We start from the raw sequence: 24,249 nt of genomic DNA, 5'->3' as shown, positions 1-24,249 counted from the left end.
AGTTTGCCCTGGCTTGTACCCCTAGATCTAGCTGTAACTGACACAGAGTAGATGTTCAGAGAGTCGCGATTAACTGCTGCTGAATGAAAACTACTCCATAAGAGCAGGCAGAGCCCGAATGGAATGTGGGTATGGGCTTCTGACACTTTTTCTGTGGGTGTATGTTTGCATAAAAGCCTGAGGGGGAAGATGTGTGGGGGTGAGAACACCGTGGGTGGAAGCCAAGAGACTGTAGCTAGCAAAGTATGAATTCTGGAATCAGCAGGACTGACTCTGGGGTAGCAACCTCACCTCCTGGGGTCTGCATTTTTATAAAATGGAGATAATGTACACTTCCTGAGGTTATTATGAAAATCAGGTTGCTTCACATATGAAAAGTGGCACCTATCTATTGGATAACAGGCAAAGGGCAGCTCCCTCCCCCGCCCCGGCCCCCATTAGCCCAGCTTCCTGGGCCAATACTCCTGGGTGGAGCGGCCACAGGTTCAGAAATAGGCAGGCCCCAGGGTGGCCACTGTGGATACCCCAGCGGGTAGGTGGGGGCAGGAAGGGGGCGGAAAGGCCGCAGGCGCTTCTGTCCGTCGCTCACCTTCAGGATCTTGATCTGGGTGGGGTCGGTTGATCTGATGTAGAAGCTCTTCAGGTAGGGCTCAAACATACCCTGTTGTGAGAGAAGCAGCCCCAAGGAGCTCCGCCGCAGCCCCAGACTGGGGCTTCTCCAGAGCTACCCCACCTCTCCCGTTCTGGGGCCCAGAATCCTTCCTGCCTCATCGCTGCCCTTCCCACCCCCCTCTCAGATCTGACCAGGACTTGCTTCGCCAGATTTTCCTCCCTCGGCGGCCCTCAGGACCCAGACCCTGCTTCTCCTCCGTGTTTGGGGTCTCCCGTTTGCATTCTCTCCACAGCGAAGGCACTCCCCATCCTGCCTGTCCCCAATGCCCCCCCCCCCCGACCGCCCTGCACTCGCAGGAGCCACCCCTCGGAATATGCGAGGGCAGCCTAGGTCACTTGCTCACCCGGCGCTTGATGGACATGGTGGCCACGTTCTGGAGCACCACGTACTGCACCTCACTACGGAGAGGACAGGAAAGAGGTATCTGGGCCCCTCGACGGGGCCCAGGGGCAGCGAGTGGAGGGAAGAGAGAGAGGTGGGCCAAATAGGAGGGCGGGGAGGGCACCGGTCGGAGGAGGGCAAGACTGGGGTCCGTACAGGGTGGAGGGGTGGGGTGAAGGCGCGGGGCGTGATACGCCCAGGGTTTGAGAGAAGCCGGCAGGACCAGCCCACCCATCATGGGCGGGGCGGGGCGAAGTACGTCAGCCCCCGGTGCCCACCCACCCCTCCCCGTGTGGGCGGGGCGCGGCCGGGCGGGTCGGCCCACGGGGTGGGCGGGGCGAGGCCGGGTGAGTCAGCCCACTGTGTCGGCGGGGCGGGGCGGCCCACGATGTGGGCGGGGCGGGACGCGCACCTGTGGCTGCGCAGCAGTCGCACTAGCGCCTTGGCGATGACGCCCACCTCCGCCTTGGGCGCCAGATGGAAGTAGAGCTGGGCCACCGCCATGACCACGGCGGCGCTGCGGCTCTGCAGCAGCGGCTTGGTGTTGCGCAGCAGCAGCCGGTGGTCGGGGTCCATGACGTAGGGCTTGCGGGCGGGCAGCGCAGCGGTGGCCGCCTCCTCCGAGCCCGGGCCCTTGGCCTCGTCCTCTTCCGAGCCGTAGAAGGCTTTCTCCGGGTTCTCCTCCAGCAGAGATTCCTGCAGGCGGAGACAGGGGGAGGGGGTGTCGGGGGCAGTGGAAACCTCCTCCCGGCCGCCCTCCTACGCACGCTGCCACAGCGAGGCCCGGGCACCCGGCCCACTCACGTTCTGGGTGGGGCTCAGGAACTGCGTGCGCGCGTAGCGGGTGAGCATGCTGATGATGACCACCTGCCCCCACTCCTCCACGTCGATGAGCAGGTTACAGAGCTTCCGGTAGTTCTTGTGTATCAGGTCGATGCGCTCGGGGCAGACCTCCTCGAAGGCCATCACCACACTGCCCGCCACCAGCTGGGGAACGGTCGGTGGCAAGAGGGTGAGCCGGAAGGGCAGAGAGCGCTTGCCCCGTCTCCTCTCCACCGCCCGTCCCTGTGCGCCCATGTACACACCGTGGTCTTGTCGGCCAGAAGTTTCTCAATGACCTCGATCAGCTGGTCCTTCTGGTCCGAATCCAAACTGTGGGAGAAACTGTTAAGAGGGATTTGCCCCCCCCCCACCTCCCACCTTTGTAATATTTGCCCAAACTGTGCTCACCTCCCCTACCCCAACCCTGTTCGTTAAGAAGTGTGAGCTTCCACCACCTCAGTTCTCCATCTCTCTCACTTCCCCAAACCGTCTTCAACCATCTGAGTACAAAAAAGGGGCAATCCGCAAGGCTTGGGAGAGGCCAGGGGTGGGCCCGGGGTTGGGAAACACTCCCCTGAGGAGCTAGGGGCGCGGCTGGGGCGTACCTGTAGAGTTTAGGGATGGCGTGAGCAGCTGTTTTCCGTACATAGGGTGACATGTCCGATGCAGCTTCCTTGATGGCCAGCATCATGATGGGCACAATGATGGGCACCCGGATGCTAGACAGGACACGGAGGGCGCTGGCCCGAATCAGCTGGTTGGGGTCCTAAGGGCAGAGGTGGAGGCAGAGCCATGAGAGGGCACAATGGCCTGATGGAAAGGCCACACCTGTGGAACTCACTGTCCCTAGCTACCTACCACCGGTTCTTGCCTCCCTGACTCCCTGAGTGATTGCCCCTGCTAGGTACCCGGGGTGGGAGGGGGGTACTGCTTGAGGGAACTGTTGGCCCCTGTTGCAGACATTTGACGCCCGAACAGTTAGGGCGATGGATTGCTTCACTTTCGGGAAAGGTAAGAATCTTTCAGAATACCTAAAGTTCCTGAAACACCTCCTGGTCCCTGCGTGGGGGTGGGGGTGGGGGGGTCTTTGTGTTGATGCAAGAGCTGACTGCCAGCAAATGCAAGCTGTCCTGCCTTCCAAAGAGTTGGTTAACACTCCCTTCTCCCAGCAACCTCCCAAAAGTTGATCTTCTTCCTCTTCCTCCAGTGTTTAAAACAGAATAGGTATGTAGGCCCCTTCTCTTTGTTCCTCTGCTTCCAATCCACACCTGAGAAGAGCGTTAGACACAGTATATTGTAATCGTGCACGAGGGGCAGCAGTAGCTGTAAATTGCTGTGAATCTTTTTTTTTAATTAAAAAAATTTGTTTAATGTTTATTTATTTTTGAGAGACAGAGACAGAGCATGAGTGGGGGAGGGGCAGAGAGAGAGGGAGACACAGAATCCGAAGCAGGCTCCAGGCTCCGAGCTGTCAGCACGGAGCCCGACGCGGGGCTTGAACCCACAAACCTCGAGATCGTGAGCTTTAGTCGGAGCTTAACCATCTGAGCCCCCCAAGGTGCCCCTGCTGTGAATCTCACAGAATGCTGGGCAACGGGAGAGGTGACTGGACACTAAAGAGCAGACACTTCACTGATGTTCTAAAATGGAGAAAGAGAAGATCCACAAAATGACAGGGGAAGATGATGGTAACCCCTGTCAAAATTCTACAGTTGATTTTTAAACACATGGTTTAGAAGCACGTATTCAAAAGGCAGGAGTCTGTATTTTCTGAGCCGAATCATATCATATCCACTGCTATAACCTGTATTTCTTTTTTCCCCCCTTTTATTTGGAAAGGATTATGGATTCACAGGAGGCTACTAGAAAAAATTGTTTTCTCCTTTTTGATAGGGTAACTAGGCTGGTCGATATTAACACTGTGTATGTCGATTTCAGCAAGGCATTGGGGGGAGCCTCCTAGCATTGCCTAGATTGCCATTTTGATGCAAGCCTTTTGTTTTACTTAATATATAATCATTTTAAGAGCAGAATTCATATCTATTTTGTCTCTGTATCACCACAGCCCTTTACATGTGAAAGGGGTTAAGAAATTTTTCTGCTATTGAATAAGATCCTTTCTAACAAGATAAGAAAGTGCCAGCTGACTGTATAATTAGATGGATCCACAACTTGGTAAAACGTTGTGCTTGGGGAAGGTTGATTAACAGATTGGTGTCAACTTGGAAACATGATATGCCAGGGGACTCACAATCTGATGCCCTGGTCTGTATAATCTATTAACATGTTGGAAGACACAAAATCAGGAGGACAAAATTAAGATTTAGAATCGCCCCGAATTGGATGTTATGCTAAACCAATAAAATGAAATATAATAGGGCTTCATAAGGGATTCCAGGGACCAACTGCATAAAGACAGGATGTAGGGAGACCTAGATTATCTGACTGCTCACTGGAGGTTTGTCTGAATTGAGCCAACCACATTAGTGAGCTGCTAAGAAAACAGTCTCAGGCTGGCTTGATAAAAAGAAGGGCGAAAACTGGATGGAAATGAATGGTTCTAATGTGCAGGAGAGCCCAAAATCATTAACAACAACAGAAAGAAAATGAGTTTTAGAGGAACACATATATCATATGATACAATTTACAAAACAATATTGTATATTATTTACAAATATGTAAATAAGCCGTGAAAGAATAAATACATACACATGAATTATAAACAGAAGATACATAGGGGGCTTTGGCTGTTGATAAATGTTTCGTTTCTTATGCTGGGTATACAGATATTCACTTTATTATTCTTTGTGCCTTTTGTGAGTCTGAAATAAATTTAAAAAAATTATAGCTCTGGAGGTTTTGACACGATATAATGCTTAAAAAAAGTTGTAGTGTCTAAAAATGGGGCGAGTTGCCTTATGAAGGAGTGACGTCTCTATCACTGGAGATGATCTGTCAGAGGGTCATGTTCTAGAGCAAAGGTTGGCATACTACAGCCCTCAGGCCAAATCTGTCTTCTGCCTTTTTTATAAATAAAGACTCATTGGAAGCTGGCCATGCCCACTCATTTATGGCTTCTTACACACTTCAAGGGCAAAGTTGAGTGTTGCAAGATTGAGGCTGTATGGCCCTAAAAAGTCTACATTACTCTCTGGCAGGATACAGAAAAAGTTTGTTGACCACTGTTCTAGAAAAATCATTTCTTTGAATGGGCTCAGTGGGCACAAGCAGAGGAGGAACAGAGCACGAGCAGGGGAGGAACAGAAAGAGAGGGAGACACAAAACCCGAAGCAGGCTCCAGGCTCCAAGCTGTCACCACAGAGCCCAACGTGGGGCTTGAACCCACGGACCATGAGATCATGACCTGAGCCGAAGTCGGACGCTTAATGGGCTGAGCCACCCAGGTGCCCCTCTGGTTTTCTCAAAGGGGAAATTCAGGGGCAGACTGCAGAAACTACAGCTAAATGTAAAACCTGTGCCAAAAATTCCAGAATGGGGGGCGCCTGAGTGGCTCAGTTGGTTGAGCGTCCGACTTCAGCTTGGGTCATGATCTCATAGTATGTGGGTTCGAGCCCCACATCAGGCTCTGTGCTGACAGCTCAGAGCCTGCAGCCTGTTTCAGATTCTGTGTCCCCCTCTCTCTCTACCCCTCCCTTGCTCATGCTCTGTCTCTCTCTGTCTCAAAATAAATAAACATTAAAAAAATTTTTTTTTTAATTCCAGAATGGTTCTTCCAAAATGATTTAACCCTGATTCAAACCAAAAGATTACTTGCCAATCTAGACAGATCAATGGATTGATCCCGTGGTTTTGACTTTAAAAGTTAACATAGCACCACGTGTGGTCTAAAGAGACCCCGGTATTGCCGAATGAATGACGGGTATATTCAAGTGCCTGCGCTTCCTACCCCACCTCAGAGAAGCAGACCTTGTCGGCCTCTCCTGCTCGCCACAGCACAGTGACCCAGGGGGGCAGTCAATCCTCCCCCCTGCTCAGCAACCCACAGAACCAGCTGGACATGAAAAGCTGAGCTGGACCTTTCAGAGACACTCTCACAGGAATGTGAACCAAATATGTGGAAAGTCTAGGGAGGGGAGTTAGTGGTTAACATCTGACATCTGGCAGTGATACTGTCTTCTGTATCCTTGACATATACAGACCAGAAGGGCACACAGTGGAGACCATCAAGCACACGTTTAATATGCAAAACAAAAGGTGAGGATATTCAGCTGAAATAGTGAGAAGGGATTCAGCCCCCACTCTATTCTAAAGGACTTGAGGGGCGCCCGGGTGGCTCAGTGGGTTAAGCGTCCAATCTCGGTTTCGGCTCGGGTCATGATCTCACAATTTGGTGAGTTCGAGCCCCACATCAGGCTCTGTGCTGACAGGGCAGAGCCTGCTTCGGTTTCTGTCTCTCCCTCTTTCTCTGCCCCTCCCCCACTCACACTGTCTCTGTCTCTCTCAAAAGAAATCTATAAACTTAAAAAAAAAAAAAAAAGATTTAAAGGACTTAAATCTTCCTGCCCCTTCCCTTAAGTGATTTCAATTTCGACATGCTCCAAAAAGCCTTTCAGTACAACAGACGGACAACAGTCTTTCAAAGCGGGTGTTCTGCAGACACTGGGGCATCTCACACAAGTCAGCTACTTCCGGTGCCAAACGGAAGGCTCATCACCTGTTTCAACTCTAGAGGAATAACCCGCTGTACCGAACTCACTGAGAACGGGCAGCCGGGCGTTATGGCGTCTGCGCTGACCTTCGAACCCAACCTCTCCCGCAGGGTGAATCTCGATGTCTTCCTCTCCACGGAGCTCATTTGTTTTCAGTAAACCCTTTTGTCCTCCCCAAGTTCCAAAGTCATCGTTCTCCACGGAAACCCAGACTTGGTGAACCTCCTAGTGCCAAGGCCGTGACACACGGAGGTGAGGAACCCAGGCCAGCTGTCCCCTGCCCGGAAGCCTGTCTGAAGGACGTCGACTTCTGCCCGGTTGTGGACCACGATTCCTTCACGCCAACGGGGGCGAGACCCAGGGCTCTCTGCTCTCAGGGACGCAAGTGGTTTATGTTTGAGGCGGCCATTATCACAGGCTCCTCAGAGGAGGAGAGACACGGTCTCTGGGCAGCCACCTCATCTCTCAAGCCCCTTCTGAGCTGGCCTCCACCCTCTGGGGGTCCCACTAATGAGGGAGCCAAAGGCAAGCTGACAGCAAAGCACGAGCTAGAGCTAGCCATCCCCCCTCCCCACCGGGTGGGACACGTGTGACACTCCTCAGACACTCCTGGCTGCCCGAGGACACAGGAAAGGGAAAAACAAATAGCTAACTGATGGCGATCACGGTCCCGCGGGACGTGGGTCTCCATCAGTCTGCAACTGTCTTAATGATTCATAAGAAAAAAGGGCAGTCTCCAGAATCCTATAGACTCAATTTCCTGGAGCCCTAACATCACCCTCCCCTCCGTGGTGATGGGGGAAACAAAGACAAGAGGAAAATGTAGATTAAAATTAAATTAAATCTGTTTTGAGAGAGAAAGAGAGAGAAGCAGGGCTCTGTTTCTACCCAAAGTGGGGCTCGTGTTCACCCGACGCGGGACTCGAAGTCCCGGAACTGTGAGGTCATGCCCTGAACCGACGTCAGACGCTTGCCACCCAGGAGCCCCAATAAAATTAAATTTCTTTACAACCTGCAGCCCACTGACAAATACCCGAGGCAGGCAGAGTAGAACATTCCTGCCGGAACTCCCTTCTGTCTTAATGTGAATGCTTTGCTAGAGGGAAAAATAACTTCAGCTCAACAAGAGCAAGGCCTCCAGTATCTGAAGAGTCCTCTTTAGCATAGGAAAGTCCGCTTGGAAACCTCCCTCTTTCCTTAACACCCCCCCCCCCAACTTCCTAGTATGTAACCAGTGTCTCCTCACGGCCCCAGTGCAGCTTTCTGCCCACGAGTCCTGTCCCCGTACGTTCATAAAATCACCTTTTTGCACCAAAGACATCTCAAGAGTTCCTTCCCGGCCATTGGCTTGGACACCCCCCCCCCCCCCAACACTTAACGCCACAGCAGCACTGGTCCTCTTGTCTGACTCTGACCCTCCCAAGTCTAGGCGGACAGGAAAGGGCCTCCAAGACCGTCCCCCACGCACGGGCCTCTCCCCGGGCTGCCCCTCCAACGTGGCGCCCGCGAGACCCGGCCCGGGGCGCGAACTGACCTTCAGGCCGCGCTGGAAGGTGGAGATGGACAGCAGGGCCAGATCTTGCTGTTCTTCCGCGTAGCGCACCAGGTACACGTAGACCAGCTTCTTCACCTGGGAGCAGAAGGGCTTCTCAGCAGGACTGCCGCCCCCACCCAATGAGACGTCACCGCCTGGCCGGCTGTGGTCCCGCGTGCGCCCCGGGGTCCTTGGCTCGGATCTACGTCTGCTTGGGGGACGCAGGAACAGGGTCTTCTCCTGAGCCGAGGGCATCCCGAGCAAGTCGGGCCCCCGGGGGGCCGCATGGTGCCTTTCCTCCTCCGACCGGCTGGCGCTTACTCCCGGTGGGGGCGGGCGCGCGACCCCCTCGCCCCGCGCTGCCTACCTCTATGTTCTTACAGGCCACGTTCTTCACCACGGCCGGAAACAGGTCGGAGGCGTTCTTTCCCCTGGCGATCATCTGGGGGGGGGGGGGGGGGGCGCAGTAGGGGGAGAAGGGAGGAGGCCCACACTTATTAGGAGAAGGTCCACCGGGAGCCCAGAGGGCTGCTCTCCCACCCCTCCCGCGGACCGGGGCGGCCCCTTCCCCCACTCACAGCCACGATGGTCTTCATGGCCTCCAGCTTGAGGGAATCTTTGTTGGTGTCCAGCATCTCCTTCAGGTCGTCATGCCTGGGGGTGGGGCAGGCACAGGGGGTCAGCGGAGGGTACGAGGGTGGGGCTGGGGGTATCCTCCGGGAGGATCCAGGCAGAAGGAAGGGACACGGGCAGGGGACTTGGGGTCAGGAGAAACGCGGGCCTGCCCGTGGTATGCGTTGAACTGGGTCCTCCTCCAAAAAGATATATCGAAGCCCTAACCCCTAGGACTCCAGAATGTGACCCTATTTGGAAATAGGGTCGCTGCAGTTGTAATTCGTTAGGATGACGTCACACTGGGGTAGGGAGGGCCCCTAATCCTGTCTGTCGGCTGTTCTGGTAAGAAGACAGCCACGTGGGGCGCCTGGGTGGCTCAGTCGGTTGAGCGTCCGACTTCGGCTCAGGTCACCATCTCGCGGTCCGTGAGTTCGAGCCCCGCATGGGGCTCTGGGCTGATGGCTCGGAGCCTGGAGACTGCTTCGGATTCTGTGTCTCCCTCTCTCTCTGCCCCTCCCCCGTTCATGCTCTGTCTCTCTCTGTCTCAAAAATAAATAAACTTAAAAAAAAAAAAAAAAAGAAGACAACCACGTGAAGAGACAGAGACGCAGGGAGAATGCCATGTGAAGACAGAGCATTGGCGTGATCCATGAAAGATTGCCAGGAAACTACCAGAAGCTAGGAAGGGGCGAGGAAGGATCCTCCTACAGGTTTCAGAGGGAGCACGGCCCTGCAGGCACCTTGATTTCGGACTTCCGGCCTCCAGATCTGTGAGACTGTACAGTTTTGTTGTTCTAAACCATGCACTTGGCAGTACTTTGTTACAGCAGGCCCTAGGACACCCATACAGCCAGTGACCCAGAGCCAGAAGACAAGAGGAAGGGTTCGGGGTGGGAAAGGTGTGGACTCCGCCCAGAGAATGGCCAGTTGGGTAGATGGGAAGGATCTGGAGCCAGTGCAAAGGAGGCGGTGTCAGAACAACAGCAGGATGCCCTTGCCCTTGCCCCACGAGTGTGTTCCCAGGCCCCGACTCCAGGACTGGACTGGACGGGTCCCGGTCACTCCAGAATCTGGTGAGATGGTCTCCCAGCAAAAGCCAGACCCGTCACTTAACATTCAACAGTGATTACAGGAAGTGAAAAAACCCTAATGGGAGAAATAAATGAAGATCTGAACAAATGTCCCCTTGCACGTGGCTGAAGGGAATACAGGTAATCCTGAGGCCAATACACAAATTTCATGCAATGTCCATTGAAATTTCAGTGAAGGCACTTGGTCAAACCTCCTCAAATGGCAGCAAAAACCCCAAAGAATAGTTTGGGGAAAGAAGAGAACAAGGCCACAGTGACAGACAACACACCATCCTGAAATTCAAAATACAAAACAACATGACAGTGACCAAAAGCCCCGTGGTACCAGGTTAAAAGATGGAAAGTCAAAGGTCATATGGGACAAGTTCATAAATGGATCTAAATGGATACATTAGGAACAAGAACTCACCAATGGAAGGGAGAACCATTTTTCCCTGTAAATAAACACCGCTGGGACAACTGCTATGCAGCAAAGATTTTAACTTGTACGTGCATCTCACACCTAAATAAACCCTGCACCTGTTATTTTTTTTTAATGTTTGTTTATTTTTGAGAGAGAGAGAGAGAGACAGAGCACGAGTGGGGGAGGGGCAGAGAGAGAGAGGGAGACTCAGAATCCGAAGCAGGCTCCAGGCTCCGAGCTGTCAGCACACAGCCCGACGCGGGGCTCGAACCCACAAACTGTGAGATCGTGACCTGAGCTGAAGTCGGACGCTTAACCGACTGAGCCCCCAAGCACCCTGTTTAGTGACATTATTTTTAAATATGTAAGTTATAAAGGGGAAATTTTTACATTCAAGGTCATAAAGTTATCAGTAACCAGATGGCTGGGTTCAATTTTATTTTAACTTTGGTATATAAAACAAAAAAATAAATAAAATAAAATAAAAATGAAAGCAAATAAGGCGACTGTATTTGTTCCCTAGAGCTGCCGTAACAAAGTACCACAGACTGGAAGGCTTAAACGACCTATATTATTTTCGCACGATTTTGGAGACTAGAAGTCTGAGGCGGTGTCAGGAGGCATGGTTTCTTCCGAGGCCTCTCTCCTGGCCTCACAGATGACTGTCTTCCTGTATCTTAAAATTTTTTTAAATGCTTATTCATTTTTGAGAGAGAGAGACAGGGACAGAGCACCAGCAGGGGAGGGGCAAGGAGAGGGGGAGACACAGAACCTAAAGCAGGTTGCAGGCCCTGAGCTGTCAGCACAGAGCCCGACCCGGGGCTCGAACTCACAGACCATGAGATCATGACGGGAGCTGAAGTCAGACGCTCAACCGACTGAGCCACCCGGGCACCCCTAGCTTCCTGTATCTTCACATGGTCTCCCCTCTGGGTGTCCCCGTGTCCGAATTTCCTCTTCTTACAAGGACACCAGATTGGATTAGGATTGGGGCCCACCCTAATGACTTCATTTTAACATAACCACCGCTTTAAAGACCCCTACTCAAAATAGTCACATTCTGAAGCAGTGGGGGTTAGGACTTCAACATAGGAATTTGAAGGGGACACAATCCAGCCTATGACAGCAACAGAGAGGACATTATTTGGGATGTGGCAAATACAAGTTCAACATTCAAAATTAAGTACTGCTATCGATTTAAGATCTGTTTCTAGCATTCGCTGTCAGGGCTGCTGCAAGCACATCCAACCATCTGCTTGTCCCTCCAGGTGGACACAGCCCTGAGCTGTTGCTCCCCAATCAATGAGCGGAGTATAGTCTGCTATTCCTCGGCCGGGTGCCCTTGTGCAATGAACAGCCTGCCCAACCATACTCAGAGGTGCAGGGGCTGGTGGTCAAAGAAGCGAACAGAGAACTGTGAATGAGCCCGTGGAAAAATGTGTCTATCCGCAGCCCAGAGAGCTGTGGGACAAGGGATACACTCATGCGTTGCCAAGACAGTTCCAAAACGTGGTGAGCAGCTGTGTGTGCAGTCCCGCACGGTCCTCCCATTTCCCAGATGATACTCGGATAACCCACAACTTTTGGCCCAGGTAGGAGAACCCAGTCTAGAAAGGTATCACTGGCAGTAGAAATTGAAAAGCAGTGAAACGTTTAGGGGCGCCCGGGTGGCTCTGTCGGTTAAGCGCCCAAATTTGGCTCAGGTCATGATCTCACGGTTTGTGGGTTCGAGCCCCACGTCGGGCTGTGTGCTGACAGCTTGCAGCCTGGAGCCCGCTTCGGATTCTGTGTCTCCCTCTCTCTCCGCCCCTCCCCCACTCACACTCTGTGTCTCTCTCTGTCTCTCAAAAACGAATCAACGTTAAAATATTTAAAAAAAAAGAAAAAGAAAAAGAAAAAGGCAGCGAAACATTTAGAAACAACAGACGGCCAGAAATCGGAAGGAGCAGTGTCAGCAGGGAAGAGCGTGACGAGAGTCACAGAGGCAAACGTGACTGTGTGGCTGACGTGGAGAGACGAGTAAGCGGCAGAGGCTAAGAGGAGGAGAACGCAGAACGGCACACGCCTATTCCGAGGGCTGCATTTTGCAGATGCCGGAGTGCCTAACACACACTCAGAAGGGACGGAAGGGCTGCTAAGAAACGGAGGTTCCGAGGGTTTTAGAAAGCGTCCTGCCCGAACAGATTTTTTGATGGAAAGCAAAGCAGAAAGATGAGGCCTTCTGGAACACAGCGGACGTGCTAGCTGTTAGATGAGGGCAGAAGATGTCCAGCCCCAGTCATGCTGATCACTTGGGAGATGCCCGCAAAATCAGAGGATACTTTCCCATGGCCGAGCCGGGGCCCCGTCACTCTGCCCAACACCCACCCGGTGGCCAGTTCCTAAGGGGCGGAGCTCAGGACGGGGCGGGGTGGGCGGGGGAACTGTCTATGGAAAGAGGTACAGACCGGTCAGCCGGGCCTGGGCGGCACTGGGGCTGCAGGAAGAATGAAAGCCGGGCGCCACCACCCCCGGGCTACGACACGCACCACTGCCAGGTGCCCCTACGCACAGCCCTCACAGTCAACTCACACCCGGGGACACCGACACACCCCAACATCCCCACCAAACGCCAGCACCATCCACACGCTCCCGTATCTCCCCCGCAGACACCCCCGCACCCCCCCCCCAGACACCCCCACACACCCCCAGACACGCCTGCACCTCCCAGGCACATAGGATCTGTACGTAAACCCACACACACCCACAGAAAAACCCCTGCAGACACACGCCCACAACCTCCAGAGAAACACACACAGACACATACACCATACATTCAGACACTGTCCACATAAACCCACACAGCCATCAACACACACCTCAACTACACATCCCTACAGACACCCGCAAACACACACACATCGCCAACAAGTCCTCTCCACAGCCCCCCACGCCTTCATCTAGACGTGTACATCCCACACAACGCACCCCGCACACCCTGCACGAGCACCCCCCCCCCCCCAACACACACCACGTACACATACACCCTCTGGACAGAGCTGTCACTCGGTCTCATTCCCCAGTGTCCAGGGGACTCCTATTTAAGATTCTGGAGGGCGAGGGGCGCCCGGGTGGCGCAGTCGGTTAAGCGTCCGACTTCAGCCAGGTCACGATCTCGCGGTCAGTGAGTTCGAGCCCCGCGTCAGGCTCTGGGCTGATGGCTCGGAGCCTGGAGCCTGTTTCCGATTCTGTGTCTCCCTCTCTCTCTGCCCCTCCCCCGTTCATGCTCTGTCTCTCTCTGTCCCAAAAATAAATAAAAAACGTTGAAAAAAAAAAATCTTAAAAAAAAAAAAAAAAAAAAGATTCTGGAGGGCGAGTGTAGGCTGCTAGGATCCAATGCGTATGCAGCCCCGTGGATCCTGCGACCTCCTTCTGAGGGATCAGCCTGGGGTCAGCCTGGGGTGACCTCACGGGGAGCGGCAGGAGTCTGCCCGGTCCTATTTGACTCGGGGTGTTCTCTAAAGCAGACTTGCTCACACCTGGGCGTCCTCACCGCTCCCAGAAATGCCACAGGCCTGTGTCAAACGCACACACCCCGGGGCCTGCACGGGGGCGCCCATGCTACCCCCGCCCTCCCAGCCTAGCGCATACACCCCAGGGCCCCGGGCAGAGGGGGACCAGGGGTGGAGGGACCGTGGGTACGCAGCACGTACAGCCCAGGCTGGATTGTCAAATGCCCGTTAACGGAGTAGCTCCCTCCTGGGATGTGACCGCCCCGGGTCCCGTGTCTCCACCAGCTTGTGTGCCCAAGAGGAAGAGGAAGCGGGAGATCCAGGGCAATGCTCGAAAGCCCCGAAACCTTAGCCTCCCGCGGTCAGATCTCCTTACACCGCAATCGCTCCCACCTGACCCCCCGGCCTGGCCTGAGGGACTCTGGGGGGGCGGGGAGGGTGGCCAGAGCCAGTCAGGGGGGACAACATGGCACGGAGGCCAGACAGGCCCACCTCCCCCGACCCCACGTCCCTCTCCTCACCACACGAGTCGGGTCCCAGCCCACTCGACGGGGGAGGCCGGCCAAGCCCTGTGCCTTAGCCGGTTCTCCAAACCCCACTCAGAGCCCGCTGGAGCCAGGACCTCGGGCAAAGTCAAGGTGGCCCTGGACCCTCAAACATTTCATTATCCTCCTCCCCAGAGAGCCCGCAGCTCCCTTAAGTGAAGTCCGCCCCCTCGTACCCTCAGCCCCCACCCGGTGCCCCCGCCACCCCCTCCAGCCTGGACCCCAACGCCGGCCCGGTCCTCCTCCGGAGCAGGTGGGACCCGAAGGACTCAGCCTGGCCTCTGGCCTTCCGGGCGTCGGGGTGAGGGTCGCTGGGAGTTCCTCTGTACCTTAGCGGCTGGCTCTGGCTCTGGCTCTGGCTCTGGCTCTCGCTCCGGCCAGGCTCCGGGCAAGACCCTTCCAGAGGCGCTTCTGGGGCCGTGTCTTCCTCTGGGGCCTGCAGCCACCGAAGCTCCTCAGGCTGCAAGGCCTGGTACCAGGGTGGGGGGCCGCCTTCGGGGCCCAGCACAGGGCTGGCAGCCTCCCGGTCAGCTCCGCAGGCCCCCCGGCCCCCCGGCCTCACCACGGCCCCCGGGAGCTGCAGGAATCGCTGCATCGGGCACCAGGTCCTGCTCCGAGATGAGACCCAGCTGACCAGGGAGCTGGGGACGCCTGTCCCTCTTACCAGACGGCCCGCCTCCCAGACTCAGTAACCGGACACTGGCAGGCAGGGAGGCTCCGGTTTCCCGTTCACTGCTCAGAGACGAGGACTTGAGAGGGGGAGGAAGGCAGCGACGGGGGACTAAGCCACCCCAATCTCCCACCAGGGGGCGGGGGGGCCGTGGTCAGGGGAGCTGATCCAGACAGGGGTGAGGGACCCACTCCTCACCTCCACTCTCCGGCCGCATCTGGACCTCTGCCTCCCCAGAACCGCTCTTCCGCAGAAATCCTGCACGCCTGCTCCCCACTCGGACCGAAGCCAGAGCCAGGTCCCGGACTCCTGCCTTCCTATCAGCTTTGTCTTCCCTCTGCTTCCCCCCTCCCTGGCCCAGGCCCCCCAGCTCCATCCCTGCAGCTGCCCTCTCACTCACACCCTTGGCCGTCCGTCCGTACCGCCCCTCCCCTGCCAGGAGCAGGCGGCTTCAGACCCCCCTTGACGCGCCTCGAATCCCCACCCTCGGCCTGGCTCGTACCTTACCGCTTGCTTCTCACAGAAAACGAGAGGCCTTAGATAACATCCCCTGCAGCTCCAGGCATCTGTGTCTCCTCTCCTCCACCCCCCCTCCGCCTGGGCAGAGTGATCCTCCTCCAAGCCAGGCGGTGCTCCCATCACCCAGCGGCCCAGGCCCCCCCCGCCCGTAGCTCCCTTCAGCCTCGCCCTCTCCGGGCTGCCGGCTCCTTCCCATCAGCAGTTAGCCTTGCTCCAGCCCCTCCCACCCTCACAGTGAAGACACTTAACAACGCAAATAAAATACACAAACCTTCTTGAACTAATTCTCTCCTCCAGCAACTCTCTCTCTCTCCCCTGTACACACTTCTTGAAGGCAAATCTCCCATCTTCCGGGTTTTATTTATTCACCTCCTATTTGCTTCTCTACTCACTCCAGTCTGGCTTTCGATGCTGATTAGAACTCAGGGCTGGGGCGCCTGGGAGGCGTCCGGCTCCTGATTTTGGCTCGGGTCACAATCTCATCCTCGTTCGTGGGATCGAGCCCGCACTGGGCTGACAGCACAGAGCCCGCTTGGGATTCTCTCTCTCCCCCTCTCTCTGCCCCTCCCCCACCCACTCTCTTTCTCAAAGTAAATAAATAAACTTAAAAAAAAAGAAAAGAGGTGGCGCCTGGGTGGCTCAGGCGGCTGAGCGACCGACTTCAGCTCAGGTCGTGATCTCGTGGTCGGTAAGTTCGAGCCCCGCGTCGGGCTCTGTGCAAACAGCTCGGAGCCTGGAGCCTGCTACGGATTCTGTGTCTCTCTCTCTCTCTCTCTCTCTCTCTGCCCCTCCCCCACTCACACTCTGTCTCTCTTGTGCTCTCTCTCAAAAAAATAATAAGCATTAGAAAGAAAAAAAATTAAAAAAAAATAAAAAGAATTTAAGGCTGAGGGGCCGCCATGACGTGTGCAAGTCACATGGTTCGGCCAAAAATCTGTATGGCTCGATGTTAGAAAAAGCAAATACGGCAGAGCGTCAACATCGGTTGGATCCCGGTGGAGGGCGTACGTATTCCTCACGTTACACGCTCAACGTTTCTGTATGTTTTAAGCTGTTCATGATAGAATGTTGGGGAAAGACAATCTAGCTCCTCCTCTTCTGATTTTGTCAGGCTTGTCCCCCAGGACAGGAGGCAGGACCTGGAGCAAGGAGGGGTTGACCTTCTCTTTGTCAAATCAGTGCTCGTCTTCCCTTGTTTGAGTGGACATTGCTGACTGCTTCCTCCTTCTTGAAACATTTTGTTTCCCTCCAGCCTTTGGTTTACTTTTTCTCAGTAACCTTGAAACACTTCCCCCTGCATTCTGGTCATCCCTAAGGTGTCTTTAGGGTTCATACCCGTGTGCCGTCTGAACTCATTTTTTTAATTAATTAATTAATTAATTAATTTTTAATCTTTACTTTTGAGAGAAAGAGAGAGAGAGAGTGCACAGAAGAGGGGCAGAGAGAGAGAGAGAGGGAGACACAGAATCCAAAGCAGGCTCCAGGCTCTGAGCTGTCAGCACAGAGCCGACGTGGGGTTTGAACCCACCAACAGCTAGATCATGACCCGAGCTGAAGTCTGACACTTAGCCCACTGAGCCACCCAGGCGCCCCTGAACTCATTTTATATACTCTCCCTGGGTTATCTTAACTTCCTTCTGTGGCTTTGATTAACATACATATGTTAATAATCTCTCCTGGAATCCAAATCCTAAAATCCAGCTACCTCCTGGGCTTGAATATCCCTCAGGGTTTACAATCCCAGCCTGTCAAAAGTTGGCCGCACCATTATTTTCCCGAATTTGCTTGTAACATCTTTATTTCCAATCACACTGTACAGCAACCACCATCTATCCAGTTACAAGAAATAGTAACCTGAGTATTATTCTTATCTTCTCCCCCCAGTTAATCATCAGTCTGTGACTTCTATCCCCTCAAGAGCCCTCAGATCCTCTGCCCCCACCATAGTCTAGCCCACCATCATGTCTCCCTCCCCCAACACTCAACACCCCTCCCCAGGCCTTGTCTCCTGCTTAAACCAGCACACCTCCAATCTCCTCTCCACAATCCAGCCTAGAATCCTTCTAAAATGCAAATCTGATATCCCCTGCTTAGAACTCCTCGCCACTTTGGCACCTTCCCACCCTCATTTCTGGTCACTCGGGAGGCCTGGCGCAGCGATTTGATTCTGGCCATCTGAACTAGCACCTACAAAACCTAAAAGCTTTTCCTCTGCCTGGAACATTCCTCACTCCCCCCCTCCCTGTTCCCCAGGGCCAGAGACCAGCTCTTCGCACCCCTCAGGCTGTCCACCCCCCAACACAGATTCTCCCTCTGGGGCAACCCTCTAGAGCAACTAGAGGGTGGGGACCGGTTCAGGTTCACGCCTGTATTCACAGTGACTGGGATGAGAATGGACACAGCAGTCCCTGAAAAATGCTTGTTTCAGGATTTACAAATAAACGAATGAACCAACGAATGAGCCAAAGGTGGAGGGGAAGAGTGGGAAGCCCAGGTGGGGTTGAAGTACAGGGGCAAAGTGGGAAGCAGGGGTGCGGCCTGGGGGTGCTAGCGTGGGGCCAGAATGAGGGACGCGGACTTGCACGAGGGGCCGGGCCGTGGAGGTTCTGGGTGCACACCCCGGGCCGGCCTTCCCGGAGAGGCCCCAAGCTGGACCTCACGGCCTCTGCCCCCTCCCGCGCGGTCCTCAGGAGCCCGCTCGCCCCGCGCGAAAAAGGCGGGGAACCGGTGATGCAAACCCGCACCCAGCGGGCACGCCTGGGGCGGGAGGGTGCGCCCATCCCCCGCCAGCCTCCAGCCCCTCCCCGGGTCCCGGGTGGGCCCTCCGGCGGCGCGCGGCGCGAGAGGACAGGGCCGCGAGGGTCGGGCCGCGGCGGGAGGGGGCGGGGCGGGGGCCCGGCGGCGGCGGCGGCGGCGGCGGGAGGGGGCAGGGCGGGCTTCCGGGCCGCGCGGCCGGGCCGCTGTCCATGGTGCCGGCGCGCCGCGCGCTCCCTCACCGCTTGTAGTCGGAGGAGAAGATGCCGCCGCTCGCGGGGTCGTGGCCGTACTCGGGTTCCCCGGGGCCGGCGGAGCCGCCCTTGTCTTCGCCGTAGGCGGGGGCGGCCGACATGGGGCTGCCGGGGAGAGCGCTTCGCGGGGGCGGAGGCCGCGCGGCCGGGGTGCTGCTGGGACCGAGGCGGCGAGCGCAGGCCCGGCTCCGCGGAGGCCGCAATCTGCGCGGGCGGAGGCAGAGCGCGGATTTATCAATCAGGGCCGCGCGGGGAGGCTCTTAAAGGCACCGGCGCCTGCGGAGCGGAGGGCGTGTCCGCGGAGGGGGCGGGGCGGTGCCGCAGGGTCTGGCCCCGCCCGAATCCCTCGGAAATCCCCGCCTTCCTTCCCCCTCCCGGTAAGGGAGGTTCCTGTCCCTTAGAGGGACTGTTCCGGGGGTGGGTGGAGGCCGCTGGACTGAGGATGGGACAGCCTTCCGGGAGACGCACAACGCCTTCCCTCACCACCCCCACCCCCGACCACAGGGTCTCGGTGGAAGGGCCTCCAGGGACTCCGCTCATTCCCGACACGGTCACCGATGCTCACCCACGCAGTGGAAGGAAAGCAGGGGACTGAAGAGAAGGCTGTGCCACAGGACTGGGGGTCCTAGAGCAGGAAGGAGGCACTGCACTGGGAGACCCGCTTCGGAGACCAAAGACGCTCCCTCTCCCAGCTCCATCTTGCCTACAAAATCTGGGCCCCTCTGATGGTGTCTTGCTTTCTCATCAGGAAGCCAGAAGGCTAGCTGGAGGTGACAATTTAAGTCTGGTCCAAGAGAGGAGCCTACGGCAGGCTTCGGGTAGAGAAACAGACACCGAATAGAAGGGGCAGTGAACCCCGAATCCAGCTTTGCAATATAGTTTAATGACCATTTCTGAAGCCGCCATGCCCACTCAGGATGGCCTGAGGTCACACCTATCCACAGTCAAGTTCAGGTCCACTGACACCTAGGAAGGAAGGGATAGGGTTGGGTTAGGGTCTGGTGTGACAGCCAGGATTCCTGGATCATGTGAGGCTTCCAACTCAGATCCGAAGGCCCGAAGCACACCCCCCCCCCCCCCCCCCACTTCCCCTGAGGAAAGGCTGCCTGGATCTAGAGAGAAAGTAGTGGCCAGGCTGGAGAAAGGGATGGGATCTAGTTGGGCCTGAGTTTGGCACATCAGGTTGGATGGCTGGGTCTCTTGACTGGGCTTGGAGGAGAAGGTGAAGAGGGCTTGACCTGGAAAGTGGAAGAGTTTATAGGGCTGAGTGTTGGGTCTCAGCATCTCCAGAATCAGAATTTGTGGGCACAGAAAGAGGGCTCTATAGGTAGGTTCCACTGGGCGAATGGGCATGGGGGTTAACAAGGACCAGGGCAGTGCCTAGGTTTGGAAGTTGGTAGGCTGAAGGAAATAGATGTGCCTAGGACCTGTGAGCTGGGGCCTTCCTGGATGGTCCCAAGAGACTTTCAGAGAAGTAGAACCTCACCAAGTTGGCAGGCTAGTTTGCTTCTGGGTGCTTTGGGTCTGCCAGAGTAAAGTGGATCTTGAGTTTGACGAGCATGGCCTGGGTGGGGAGAGACAGTACCAATTCTGCAGGAGCACACCGGTTAGCTCTGGAGGCGGGCTGGGATCGTGCGTGGGTAGCTGGGCCAGACTCACCCAGCCAATAGGACTGCCATCTATCTGTAGGGGATCCGGATGGGCCCCGGAGTCGGAGCAGACCCAGTGTAAAGTGCAGCAGTTGCTGCGCATGGGGTGATGGGGGGTGGGTCTGAGTCCACTGCCTCACCCACGGTCAAGGCCACCATGTCTACGCAGCACACGCCACAGCAGAGAGCAGGGGTGTAGCAGCAGGCACTGCCCGTTTAGATACAACGGCTTTGCAGGAACACAGAGACGTGTGAAGCCTGTGGCTGATTACATTCCTGCCTGCAGGGATCACCCGATGGGTGCAAGTCAGAGCCAGTTAGGTCCTGTGACCCCAGTGCCGTGATCCTGCACCCAAATCTCCCAGGACCCCGGGGCCCTGAGCCCCATTCCCTGGGTGCCCAAGCGCCCATCTTCAGAGACCCACCCCTCCAGCTAGGGGCCTGCAGTTTTCATTCTCGTGTGCCCTGCCCACTGGTAGAACAGGGCTTGGATGGGCAGCCTCTCTGGTGGACTAGGGCCAATGTTTCAGCCGGAGATGCTCACCTTCGAGGCGGATGGTCTCCCCATGGCCACAGCACACGCCCACGTGGGCCCCGCACCAGTGTCCAGCAGCGGACAACAGCCTGAACAGGAAGAGGTCTTGCGGCTCAGGCTCACTGCCCTCTAACTCCACGGCCTCCCAGTGCTACCCCAGGAAAGCCTCAGAGAGGAAGGACTGGATGGTAGTGACCGCCTGTCAGGGCCTGAGAGGAAACAGGGACCAGACCTGTTTGCGCGGGGTGGGGGGGAGGGTGGGGGGGGGTGCCAGTTCCTTCTGCCGGTCATCAGTGGAGACCTGTCTTCTCCAGACATCCCACCTGGGGGAAAACAAGACACGCTGAGGACTTATGCTCCAGGGGCTAGGCTTCACTAACTCACACCTGCCTCCATGTGCTGAAGAACTCCAGAGGCCTGGACATCGCCGATGGACAAATCCTGCCCTGAGCCACCACTAAGAACTCAGTTCCCAGCGACTGGGACCTCCTCCTCATCCAATGTTTTCTTCTCCTCTTCAATTCCAGCCTTTCCATTCCGCCCCTTTCCTCAAACATCTCCCACCTTGCCATTCCCTGGAGGCAACACCAAGAACTGCATGTACTTGAGTTGAGCAGAAGTCCTGAAGAAACAGAAACCTGGGTGACATCTGGACCCAAGAGAGGCCTCTCCTCCCAAGCCTGAGTGGACCGAGTCCCCCCCAACAACAAATATCTATGGAGCAACTGTTCATTTGATGCTTACTACAATTCTACAAGATGGGTACAGGATCCCTGTTTCCAGGATAAGGAAACTGAGGTCCACGGAGGTTCTACATCGCTGAAATGCACACAGCTTAATGTAGGTGTGCATGACTGTATGTGTCTGATCACCTTTACCTTCCTTTCTAGAAGGAAGTAAGAAACCCATTTAGTTCAGATTTGTCCTATCTACTGGGAAGAGAGTGCCCTGGGGACTTGGAAGGATGGCCCCCTGGACTGTGCCTGAGATGTGGCCTCAGAGAGTGCCTGGAAAGGGAGCGAAAATAGGGCCTGGTGAGTGCCCAGCGGTCCCAGCTGCAGAAGCCCTGGGAGAAAGAAGTAGACCCCTCCCCACCCGGCCCCCAGCTCCCCCTCTGCTCCCCCACCCCCCATGTCTGGGTATTTTCGTTGGAAGGGAGGGACTTGACTCCAACAGATTTGATTGGAGAGGAAGGACTCATATGCAAATGAGGAGCCGGGCTGCCCCAGGCTGCTTTATGGAGTGCCAACCACAATGTGGCCATGGCTCCCCATCCCCCAACACTTCGTTTCCTTCCTGGTCCCAGTCTGTAGTCTCCTCTACTTATTCCTGGGTGAGTCTCATCTTCCCAGACTGGGAGCTGTGAAAGAGTCAGGTGACCAACTCATCCCAGTTGGCCTGGAACATTCCAGGTTTGTTTTTTGTTTTTATTTTTATTTTTTAACGTTTATTCATTCTTGAGAGAGAGAGATAGAGTGTGAGTGGGGGAGGGGCAGAGAGAGAGGGAGACACAGAATCCGAAGCAGGCTCCAGGCTCTGAGCTGTCAGCACAGAGCCTGATGCAGGGCTTGAACCCACGAATGGTGAGATCATAACCTGAGCCGAAGTCGGACGCCTAACCGACTGAGCCATCCAGGCGCCCCCATTCCAGGTTTTAAAACACATCCCGAACCCAGGAAAACCTGGATGACTCGTCACCCTAGGTTCAGGTCTCTCCCTTTCCATCTGCCTTGACTTCAGGAGACCACAGTCATGTGCACAGTCCTGTGGCCTTAGATCATGCTCTCCTGCAATCCTCCTAACAGGGAGGGCACCGTGGTTCCTGTTTCCCTCTCCCGCTTTGTCATTAGGCCAAGGAGCCGTCACAGCTGGATCCTGGCCCCTATTGGGACAGCAGACATCCCACCTGGGGAGAAAACAAGACACGCTGAGGACTTCTGCTCCAGTTACCTGGGATGTGAAGCTCATCTAGGGAGAAAAAACCCAAAACCCAGCTATCACCACCTGGCCGCTCAGGAGGGAGGGGCCAGGCCACTGCCCCTCCCACAGATCCCCCTAGGCTGTGCCCTGTTTGTGCCCACAGCTCTGTGCTGCAGTCCTGGGACTGGGAGGCGGAGTCCCGACTGAGCCACTTCTCTATGTGGGACATCACGTGTGCCACTTCCTCCCTGTGGGCCTCAACTTCCTCATCTGTGAACTGGGGATAGTAAGCCCCGAAGGCTGGGCCTCACAGGACCATTGTGAGGCACAGAGAGCTCTTTGTGAGCCGGACGAGGAGAGCCGGGCAGTGTTGGCTTCTCTTTGGTCCGCCCATGGGGGTGCAGAGTTTGGCGTGAGGGGTAGAGAGGTGGACAGAATGCATTTTTCTCGGCTCAGAGGAGAGCAATGGGCCCTCAGACGCTGTTGCCTCCCCGTGACCCCTGCCCCAGAGCTCTCAGGGAATCACCCGGCTGGAAAGGCCTTGGCGAGCAGGGCCCCACCTCTGACTCTCCCTCTGAAAAGTTCCCCGTGGTGGCGGTGGTGGGAAGGATGGGGACACTTTGGCCACCATCAGCCAGGCCCTGGAATTTGAGTCAGGGTCTGGATGAGGAGATGCCCCTTCAGATAGTGGATCTGGGTCTACATGTGGTGCTCTATCAATAATAATAGTAATAGTAATAGTAATAATAATAATAATAATAATAATAATAAATATCTATTGCTAAAAACCTGTGCTAAAGCCCCATTTAGCCCTAACGACGGTCATAAAATAGATACTGTTGTTTTCGTTCCCATTTTACAGATGGGGGGACCAAGCCTCGCAAAGATTGCCAAGGTTACAAGCTAGTAAGTGGAGAAACCGGGATTCAACCACAGATGATCTGGTCTAGTGCCCTTGACCTTAACCACTGCACAGTACTACCTCTCTCGAGCTGCAGCGCACGCACGAGTGTTCCCCCTGCCCCAGGATGTACCGACCCCATGTGTGCTTCCTGAGCTGGAGAAGCGGCCGCCCTTCCCTTTGACTTTCATAGAGCCATGCCACCATTCTCTCTGTAGGAGAAGAAAGGAGCAAGGCCCCTGGAGCTGTGAGCAAGAGCCCAGGGCACAAAACAGCTCAGTCTCTTGTCACCTTCCCAACAACGCTGCCTGCCCCGTGGGGGCTTTGCTGGGGGCCCGAGCTTTTCCTCCTTTCAGCCCCACTGAGGCTTCGGGGAGACAGAATGAGGACGCTAGCCTTGCAATTGGACGCGGGCCTACCAGGCAGTCTCTCCGAGGCCCCTTCACGACCTCAACCCAACGGGGTCCTGTCACTGAGCACAGACACTGTGGGGCCATTGTGGTGGCCCTAGGCTCTGTGGCTGTAGTCGGAACTCCTGGCCCCTCCCATCCCCCTTCAGTCTAGCCCTGGACAGAGTTCCTCTGTGGGAAGCAAGGTTTTGGGGTCACTGCCCTCAGCTGGCCATCTCAGTCATAACAAGGGTCGGGGCTCCCTATTGGGGCCGAGCAGGCCCTTCCCTGGAGCCCCCAGCACACTCTGCTCCAGGCCACCCTTCCCTCGCAAAGGCTTTGGTCACCCCCCTCCCTCTTGGCACAGAGTAATCCCACCTGGATCCCAGCCCCCAGCCCAAGCAGCTTACCCTGCAGGCGCACCCCACACCTC

General features: G+C 55.7%; 1 protein-coding gene and 1 long non-coding RNA gene across 2 annotated transcripts; both read right to left on the bottom strand.

Moving 5' to 3' along the window:
- Nucleotides 1–6,919: 6,919 nt before the first annotated feature.
- Nucleotides 6,920–18,523, bottom strand: LOC122221413 (AP-3 complex subunit beta-2-like). Its single transcript, XM_042940684.1, has 5 exons — nt 18,411–18,523; nt 8,659–8,734; nt 8,448–8,522; nt 8,081–8,176; nt 6,920–6,967 (listed from the first exon to the last, which is right to left on the bottom strand). Exons 1-5 carry the CDS (start codon nt 18,521–18,523, stop codon nt 6,920–6,922), a joined length of 408 nt encoding a protein of 135 aa, XP_042796618.1.
- A 768-nt stretch (nt 18,524–19,291) lies between these two features.
- On the bottom strand, nt 19,292–20,689 carry LOC122221560. The gene is made up of 3 exons (XR_006203295.1): nt 20,616–20,689; nt 19,909–19,986; nt 19,292–19,388 (listed from the first exon to the last, which is right to left on the bottom strand). It is a non-coding gene; the product is annotated as an uncharacterized LOC122221560 (long non-coding RNA).
- Nucleotides 20,690–24,249: the final 3,560 nt, after the last annotated feature.

Source organism: Panthera leo, chromosome B3 (assembly GCF_018350215.1).
Source record: "Panthera leo isolate Ple1 chromosome B3, P.leo_Ple1_pat1.1, whole genome shotgun sequence".
Taxonomy (NCBI): Eukaryota; Metazoa; Chordata; class Mammalia; order Carnivora; family Felidae; genus Panthera; species Panthera leo.
Note: the sequence above shows the minus strand (reverse complement) of the source record. Positions and strands in the feature narration are given on the sequence as shown.